Source organism: Capricornis sumatraensis, chromosome 1, assembly GCF_032405125.1.
Source record: "Capricornis sumatraensis isolate serow.1 chromosome 1, serow.2, whole genome shotgun sequence".
Taxonomy (NCBI): domain Eukaryota; kingdom Metazoa; phylum Chordata; class Mammalia; order Artiodactyla; family Bovidae; genus Capricornis; species Capricornis sumatraensis.
Window position 1 is genome coordinate 13,421,865 of NC_091069.1, and position 10,325 is coordinate 13,432,189.

The 10,325-nt window shown below is 39.8% G+C and overlaps 1 protein-coding gene across 1 annotated transcript; it reads left to right on the plus strand.

Moving 5' to 3' along the window:
• Nucleotides 1-8,430: 8,430 nt before the first annotated feature.
• On the plus strand, nucleotides 8,431-9,372 carry LOC138081459 (olfactory receptor 1L8-like). Its single transcript, XM_068974608.1, has one exon. The coding sequence runs from the start codon at nucleotides 8,443-8,445 to the stop codon at nucleotides 9,370-9,372; it is 930 nt and encodes a 309-aa protein (XP_068830709.1). The 5' UTR covers nucleotides 8,431-8,442.
• Nucleotides 9,373-10,325: the final 953 nt, after the last annotated feature.

Below are 10,325 nucleotides of genomic sequence, written 5' to 3' on the forward strand. Positions count from 1 at the left end.
TTAAGTTTTTTCACTTTTTCTCCTCTTAGTTTTTCTGTTCCTCCCTTATTATATTGCTATGACTTTATTTCTTTTCAATTTCATCATTTTTAACCAAACAACTAAAAATTGCTAATGACCAGAAAGAATAAGAATCAAGAAATTATCCATTCCACAGGGGGAATGCTGAAACCTTTCCTCCCTCAATCTATCACTAAAGTATGTTTTTTTTAACAGCATCATCTTTAAGGATTTTATTTTTTAATATAAATTTATTTATTTTAATTGGAGGTTAATTACACCAATACAATATTGTAAAGTATGTTTCAAAATATATAATTTAATACTTATTCTAGAAACTTCAAGTCTTAAGAATCTCACAGAAATATTGCCATAACCATTAAGTATAGAGATTTTATTTGAGTGAATCTTAGTTTTTGATATAAAAATAGGCCAAAACATAAAATCTTATCAATAGGAAATAAATCAATTATGATTAATTGCATTATTGTTTTAATGCATAAGGGCTGTAGTAGATGTAGAATGGGAGACATTTGTGTTTCAAAAAATACTGTGCATCCATAAAAAGACAGGAGTCTGATCTTCAAAGCAGAAAACTTTTCCACCCCATCATAATAAAAATAGTGCAAACTCCAAGTAGCAGACAGATTATGTAGTGCCTTATTTGGTAATTGTTGTTGCTCAGTTGCTAAGTCATGTTCAACTCTGCCACCTCATGACCTGCAGCATGTCAGGCTTCCCTGTCCTTCACTGCCTTCTGGTGTTTGCTCAAACTCATGTCCACTGAGTAGGTGATTCCATCCAATCTTCTCTTCCTCTGTCGCCCCCTTCTCCTCCTGCCCTCTATCTTTCCCAACATCAGTTTTTTCCAGTGAGTCAGGTCTTTGCATCAGGTGGCCAAAGTATTGGAGCTTCAGCTTCAGTATCAGTCCTTCCAATGAATAGTCAGGGTTGATTTCCTTTAGGATGGACTGGTTTGATCTCCTTGCTGTCCAAGGGACTCTCAAGAGTCTTCTCCAGCACTACAGTTGAAAAGCATCAATTCTTCAGCAGAAAGGGACGAAAGAAGCCGCTCTGGAGAGCCTCATCTTGCTGCATGCGTATAGAGGGCGGTAGAGTTGAACCAGAGATGATTATCCAGAGAAGCCCAGTTTGGGTTAGGACAGGTAGTAATCAGAAAAAGTGGAAGAACTAAGGCAGTTGAAGAGAGAACACCTAATGAAAAATAAAGGCAGGAATGGGATTCAATATTCCTTTCTTAAGAAACTACCTCAAAGCAAGAGTTTAGTGTTCTCAACTATTTATCTCATGTGTAGTGCTGAGTCATGGCCAATACAAGAGATGTTCCAGAATTCATTTTTCCATGAGAGGAAGAAATGGACCAAACCCACACTAAAACATTTTTCTGAGACCTTTTATTTTGTTGTTGTTCGGTCGCTAAATCATGTCTGACTCTGAGACCCCATGGCCTGCAGCATGCCAGACTTCGCTGTTCTTCACTATTTCCTGGAGTTTGCTCAAATTCATGTCCATTGAGACATTTTATATACAGTTTATGTACAATTTAGGAAGACTATATCAATGAGTTCCTTAAAGACCTGCCTAAACTATAGTAATTTGGGCTTATCACTTTAGTCACATATTATTACGTTTGCTGTTGCGCTGGGAGGATGCCTGCCTTTGAACCTCTGTGACATACTGTGACTGGCAGATAGTAACTGCTACGTTATGTTTCTGTAGCCAGAATAACACCCTGGTTAAAGCAAGTACTTGACTATGAGAGAGACACATTACTGTCTTCTGCCTGACACATTGGAATCTAATTTGGTCTTTTAACTACACCAGATTTGAATGTGGATGGAAAAGTATACTGGAAGGAATTTAAAAAGTTAAAAATGGAACTGCTAGATGATCCAGCAATTTCACTTCTGGGTATTTACCTGAATAAAACAAAAAACACTAATCCAAAAAAAAAAAATGCACCCTGATGTTCATTGAAGCATTATTTACAATAAAGAAGGTATGAAAGCTAACTAAGTGCTCATCAGTAGATGGATAGATTAAACACAGATGTGGTGTGCATGAAACAGAGCAGGATGCTACTGTTGGGTGGTGCCCACCCCGACGACCGCCATGTCCTCTGCCTGCCTTTTGTCTGCGGTAAAGTTTAATCAAAGAGTAAGTTTAATCAGAGAGGAACTGCAGAAACAAAGGAAAGCAGTCAAAGGAGACCAAATAATAATTACGTGGTCATTACGCATGAACTAAAGTCAAGGACCTTCAGTTCTTTCTCAAGAGCTGTAGATAATATTCTGAGCCATATCCTGTGAGCTGTCTTATAGATACTAGAATACCAGGTGGGGAAGTTAACTGCTTGATGACCAGACAGCACCCAGGACCTAAGGGGCCACAATTCTGAGAACTGGCTGAAAAGAAATGGGAACATATGGACCCTGAAACTGAAGATTATTAACTGTACCTAAAACAACCAAGATGATGCTGGTCAGATCAATGATGACCTGTTTGAAAATGACTATGCTCTTTCTATACATAGCTCGACCCCACTCCCACCCTGCCGCCACTCCGTCTGTAAAAGCTCTCACCCCCTGCTTGTTGGGGGCGGGGTGGAAGTCAGCCTTTGGACAGATGTCGGCCACCCTCCCCTGCAGTGGCCGGCACCTGAAATAAAGCCAACTTTCCTTTCCACCAACCTGGTCTGTCTGTTGACTTTTGAGAGGTGAGCAGTCAAACCCCACATAACTTTCAGTAGCATGCATGTAAAATGGAATGTTACTCAGCCATAAAAATGAAACCTTGCCATTTGCAACAAGATGGGTGAACTTGAGGATATTATACTAAGCGAAATAAATCACATAAAGAAAAATACCATATGATATCACTTTAATATGGAATCTAAAAAAAACAAAACAAAATGAAAACAGACTCATAAATACAGAGAACAAATGGGTGATAGCCAGAGGGGATTTGGAGGGGAGGGGGAAAGTGGAAGGGGATTAAGAGATACAAGCTTCCAGCTATAAATCAATAAGCTTCAGAGATGCACCATACATCATAAGAAGTCTGGTCAATAATAATGTAATAACTCTGTGTGAGGACAGATGATGACTGATTCACAGATAATAGAGAACAAACTAGTGGCCACCAGTGGTGAGAGGGAAGAGGGGAGGGGTAATAGAGGTTTAGGGATTTTTTTAAGGGTTATTATGGAATTATATGAAATCATGTAAGTGAAACTTCAAAATTGTAAAGGCACTATGTAATTTAAAGAATCTTTCATTGAATAAAAACAAGGATCTAAATAAAACAATTTCCCCTTAAAAAAATAAAACAGAGAAAGACAAGTACTGTCTGATAATACTTACATGTAGACTACTGAAAAACAAACTACTAAAAAAAAAGACACAGATTCATGGATACATGGAACAAACTATAGGTTAGCAGCAGGGAAGAGGGGAGGGAAGAGGCAAGATGGGGTAGAGAATTAAGAGTTATCAATCACTATGCATAAAATAAGTAACCTACAAGGACATATTGTTCAGCACATGGAGTATACCCAATATTTTATAGTAACTATAAATGGAATATGACTTTAAAAATTATGAATCACTGTGTTGGATACCCAAATTTATATAATATTGTACATCAGTTCAGTTCAGTTCAGTTCAGTCGCTCAGTCGTGTCCCACTCTTTGCAACCCCATGAATCGCAGCACACCAGGCCTCCCTGTCCATCACCATCTCCCAGAGTTCACTCAGACTCATGTTCATCGAGTCCGTGATGCCATCCAGCCAACTCATCCTCTGTCGTCCCCTTCTCCTCCTGCCCCCAATCCTTCTCAGCATCAGTCTTTTCCAATGAGTCAACTCTTCAACTATACCTCAATTTGAAAAAAAAAATTTTTTTTTAATTTCTGAGTGAGCAGATATAAAAGTTATCACCAAAACAAGTTAATAAATTGGAACCACATAAATATATGGATGTGTTAACTAACATTACTGTAGTGATCATTCTTCAATAAATACATGCTCTGTGTGAGGCAGTGGTACTCTGAGGGTGGTAGCAGAATGTGTTTTATTTCCTATGATATTGTTGTAGATATTATTCACCATGCTATGCTAAGTCACTTCAGTCGTGTCCGACTCTGTGCGACCCCATAGATGGCAGCCCATCAGGCTCCCCCGTCCCTGGGATTCTCCAGGCAAGAACACTGAAGTGTGTTGCCATTTCCTTCTCCAATGCATGAAAGTGAAAAGCAAAAGTGAAGTCACTCAGTCGTATCCAACTCTTAGCGACCCCATGGACTGCAGCCTACCCAGCTCCGCTGTCCATAGGATTTTCCAGGCAACAGTACTGGAGTGGGGTGCCATTGCCTTCTCTGATTATTCACCATAATATACAATATTCTCAGTATAGAACTCAAAAGGAAATTTCATTTCTTGTTTTGGTGCCAGAATTGTTACACTAATTTTTCAGATGAAGAACCTGAAGCTCATAGAGGCTAAGAAGCTTATTAAAAGCAACTACTAAGTGACAAGGCCAACATTCTAGTAAATATCTCCTTTCCCCAACACTTAACCTCAAAACACTGCTCTTAGTCTAAACTATGAATTACATACATTTTTTCCAAAGCTCCTTTGCTAAATGTGACAGTAACTTTTGCTGCAACCTGCCCTTTAAATATACATTAATGTTAACCTAATCTCACCTAGTGAAATATTTACTCCACATGCAGACAGACAGTGGAAAGCATGTACACACCATTGATCTACCCCCATGGAATCCCCGGAAAACTGCAGCCTTTTCGCATTGACTTATGACCTCCCAAAACCTAGAAAACACCTTGGTCCACATCTGAGTCTCCAAAAATAAAAGTATTCACCCACATAATTATTTGTCCACTCTTGATAACCCACAGTAAAGGAAACTGAAGCATGCCCTTGAGATGTCACAGTGAGGTTTGGAAGCTCTGAGATTAGTCCTAACATCTAAACTGGAAGCCTCAGGGTCCCCTGTCCCCTTGGAGTCAGTCATGCTGACAGTGATTCCCATTCTGCTTTCTCTGTCTGCTCTCTACTCCCTCTCTAGGGAAAAATTCCCCTGAGAGGTCATCACACCTCAACTCCCTCAGCCTAACAAGTGTCCCAGAGGCCAGTAGAGCAGACCTCAGACTCATGAGAAGCTGGTTGGGCTTCCTCAATCAGGAGAGCCCTCCCACTTGAGTCAGAGCTTCTCTGCCTTCTGAGATCTGGAGCTGGGAGAGCGGCAGTGAGCCCAGGACCAGGTGTTGGGAAAGAAGTGGATGTTGAGGTCAGGGAAGGGAAACGTGTTATCCCTTTGGAGTAGTAGATCAGCTGCTCCTCCATCCTGGCTTCTCTTGTCGATCAGCCCAGAAGCTCATGGGAGACACATGAGGAACCTGAGCTTTGGCTGAGAAGCAGACTTGACCTGATGAACAGATGTGGTGCATATCAGCTTCTGGAGGGCCTGGGAAGGGAAAAAAAGCATCTGGACATGGAGGTGAGTTTCAGGAAACTGGCCACCCACTTGGCTACTCCAATCCAGTTTGGTACCTTACTCTTTCCTCCAAGATACTTTCAAATAACTCATGGATTGAGAAGTCATAAGGTCCAAGTAAAATTTCCATATGCCATTTGGTTTTAAATCCATTCAGTTGGACTTCTAGGCTATCTATACCACATTTTAAAAAATGTTGGCTGCACTGGGTCTTCATTGCAGCATGTGGACTACTAGCTGTAGGATATGAATTCTTAATTTTGTCATGTGGGATCTAGTTCCCTGACCAATGATTGAACCCAAGCCCCCGTGTTGGCAGCATGGAGTCTTAGCCACTGGACCACCAGAGAAGTCCCCTATACCACATGTTTTAATGGAAGCAGAGCCCACAAGTAGAATAGAGACAAAACTATGGAATCCCCAGCCTCATTCACTCACCCTGTGCTTTTAGAATGTTCTTCCTGATTCTCAGATCCAAAACCTTCCTCCTTTTTTCTAGTCATCAGCCTGAGTGTTCCTCAGATCTACAACCTGGAGTACTCAACCCCATTCATTCACCAGTTCAGTTAGTTCAGTTCAGTCGCTCAGTCGTGTCTGACTCTTTGCAACCCCATGGACTGCAGCATGCCAGGCCTCCCTATCCATCACCAACTCCCGGAGTTAGCCCAAACTCATGTCTGTTGAGTCGGTGATGCCATCCAACCAAATTTGCACTAATTGTTTTGAACATTCCCTAAGCAGCCCTTTCACAAATGACTCATTTTTTTTAACACTGATTAGTGTGTGATAAACTGTTTTACAGACAAAAACAAGGTATCTCCCTTGTTATTCACAAAACATCAGGAACCAGCTTGTGAGCAGGTGATGCAGGACAAAACAAACCCCTACTTTCTGTCTTCAACCCAGGGCAGTGTCCACCACAGGGCCACAGCTCCACATACCAGACATATCCCAGTCATGCATGGCCAATTATTTCTGCCTGATTATGGCCAGTTAATCATGGATATTCACATTTTCAAATTCTACCATCTCTACAACATAGAAAGATAACTCACCTCTCTTGCAAGTGAGTATGGGAGAAGAAACATTGTCAGTTAAGGGGAATAAAAGGGTAATTCATGTAGGAAATTATCAAAATGAGAAAACAGAACCTTGCCTGATTACAATAGAAAATTAATATATCAAAACTAGAAGAGATTTAGCACAATGCTTGAGAGCATACAGTTAGAGTGAGTCTGAAATCAGAGTGGGGTTCAAATCCTGATGGCTATTTACTGCCTTTAGTGACCTTGGGCAAATTGGTTCATCTCCATAAAACTCAGGCACCTGGTGACGACACATGTCTCCCAATTCTTTGTTGTGGGGTTTAGTGAGATGTTTAGCATAAGCATGATATTGAAAAAACTCTCAATAAATATTGAATAATAACAATATTGACTTCATTTGCTCGCTTAGTCACCCAGCCATGTTGACTCTGCACACTTTGGACTGTAGCCCCCCAAGTTGCTCTGTCCATGGAATTTTTCAGGCAAGAGTGCTGGAAGAGGTTGGCATTTACTTCTTCAGGGGATCTCCCAAACTACAGATCAAACCTGCGTCTCCTGTGTCTCCTGCGTTGCAGGAGGATTCATTAACCACTGAGCCATCAGGACATATTCAGGTTTTTACAAGATTTTATGGAAGAAATATTTGTTATGCATTGAGCTTTAAGTAATAATTATTCACTCAAAGCTAAATGGCTAAACAAACATTTCTTCCATAAAATCTTGTAAAAACCTGAAATTAGCCTGACAACTTGACAGTGAGGGATAATGTAAGTGTGTATTGTAGAGATGTTTACAGTAACCAAAAATATATAACCAACGTCTCAAAATACTTAAAAATCCCTATGGAATATGTCTATTCACAAGGCATGGGTGGACATGCTGACTCTAAAAAATTTTATTTAAAGCACTTTGTTAGTGTCAGATCTCTCATTACCTAGTTTTTTACAGGACCAAGAAACAGGTTTTTTCAGTATTCACTGTTGGACAGCTGGATATGATTGAAAAAATGTATATAAACATGTTTCTCATATATTTTTTGAATAAACATATGAAAGAGGAATTTTTTAAACATGAATTGAATAATAAACAAAGGATGCCCGTCCTATACACAGGAGATTTAGGACAGGGGGATTAAAGAAAGGAAAAATTATACACAACATCACATGAACTAAGAAGGATGAACCTCTCATTCTCTGCCAAGAGGAGGAAAAAATACTGTTGAACTACATTTACCATTCTCCCTAGATTTGCCCTGTTGATTATTTTCACAAATGCTCTTATTCTATCCAAAACAGTGAAAAAAAAAAAACCTTTAGAATTATGCAACAGAATTTGCTTTAATAAAATATGAGGGCTCTCTGACTTCCCTATCTAAAATACCTCCACCTCCACTCCCCAGTCAGCTCCATTCTCTGATGTTGCTCCATTTGCTTAACAAAATTTATCCATACCCGATACTATTTACGTATTTGTTTGTTGATGATCTATCTCCCAAAGTACAACATAAACTACACAAAGGCAAAGATTTCTCAGTTTTATTGCTATGTTCCCAGTAAGGAAATAGGACTTTTCCCAGAATAGGAACTAAGGAACTTGAATCAGAGAGGGCCACCTCTGGGAATTTCTAAAGGAAAACTCTTCTTCTGTCTCTCCAGCTTGCAATACAAGGCCCTTATGACGCCCATGAATTTGGGAAGGGAAGACCACATCAATGACCATAAGCTGGACAAGCTTTCCCGGGACAGCTACTAACAGTGACCAAATAGAGGAAACAAAGACTTGCTGGGTTATCATGATTTGGGCTGTGGAATTGGAACATGACAAATAACAAACTTTCTTGTATATAACTAGACACAAGTCAATGGAAAGACTCAACCAAACCAGCAGAGTCTCTGAATTCATCCTGCTGGGACTCTCCTCCCGGCCTGAGGACCAGAAGCCACTCTTCATCCTCTTCCTCATCATATATCTGGTCACCATAACAGGGAACCTGCTCATCATCCTGGCCATCCACTCTGACTCCCAGCTCCAAACGCCCATGTATTTCTTCTTGAGTTTCCTGTCTTTCATTGACATTTGCTTCACAACAACCATTGTCCCCAGGATGCTGGTGAACTTTCTGTCACATAAGACCATCTCCTATGCTGGGTGTCTGACCCAGATGTATTTTATATATGCCTTGGGCAACACTGACAGTTGGCTTCTAGTAGTCATGGCCTTTGACCGCTATGTGGCCATCTGTGACCCCTTCCATTATGTCACCATCATGAGTCACCGCCGCTGTGTCTTGCTGGTGGCTTTCTCCTGCTCACTGCCTCATTTCCACTCACTCCTACATACACTTCTGCTGAATCAGGTCACTTTCTGTGACTCTAATATTATCCACCACTTCCTCTGTGACTTTAGCCCTCTGGTGAAATTATCCTGCTCCTCCACATATGTCAATGAAATTGTGATGATGATAGAAGGATCTGTTTTTTTGGTGACTCCCTTTCTATGCATTGCTTTTTCTTATATACGAATCCTCCTTGCGGTTCTCAAAATTCCCTCAGCTGCTGGGAAACGGAAAGCCTTCTCCACGTGTGGGTCTCACCTCACTGTGGTAACACTCTTTTATGGAAGCATCTTCTATGTCTATTTACAGCCTGTGTCCACCTATACCGTCAGGGACCACATGGCAACAATTGTCTACACAGTTTTAACTTCCACCCTCAATCCCTTTATCTACAGCCTGAGAAACAAAGACCTGAAGCAGGGCCTGAGAAAGCTGTTGGTTGGAAGGAAACCATAGGCAGCACCCTCTTGAGAAACACACGTGTGGATTCTGCTCCACTTGAATCTGGTTTCTGCTGATTCTTGGTAAACAAGCAAGTTCTTGGAGGTTAGCTTTTTTAACCCATGTGAGATGAGGCATTATGGGTAATTACATCCAATGATGATGATCCTTCAGTTGACTCTGCCTCTGCTTAATCAAGATACTTTCCCTCTCTATTTCTCCTCTCTCCTATGAAAAGTCATCACACTGAATCTTCCAAATGAGATGCTTTAAACTAATCCTTTTCCCATGGATACTTCCTGAACAAATTGAGCTCTTTTCAAGACTTATCCACCAACATCCTTCACATTTCAGCATATCGCTAAAAATAATTTCCTAATTTGTAGCTCTTGGATGCCTTTGTAAACATTTGAAGAGGGAAAGGAAGAAAGGAGAGGCAGGAGGAGGAGAAGGAGAAAGTACATTTTAGCTGATTTTCAATTTGAAGATTTTCATAATTCCTCATTTTTCTTTCAAAATTTTTTTGTTTAAAACTTAAGTTTTCACTTTTTCTCTTCTCGTTTTTCCATTCCCCCTTTATTATATTGCTATGTCTTTCTTTCTTTTCAATTTCCTCATTTTTTCCAAACAATTAAAAATTGCAAATGACTAGAAAGAACAAGAACCAAGAAATTATCCATTCCACAATAGGAATGTTGAAACCATTTTTTTCTCCATCTCTTCCTACAACTATATGTTTTAAATATATAATTTAACATTTCTTCTAGAAATTCCAAGTCTTTTTTAGCATAGAAACATAATACAAAAATTTTTTATGTAAAAATTTTAAAATTACCATAACCTCATGACCTAGAGGCAGTGACTGGAAATATAAAATTACACAATCACTTTGGAAAGCAGTATGGAAATTCTTATAAACATAAAAGTACTTTATGTTTATTAAAAACTCAAAAATATTCATAGTATTT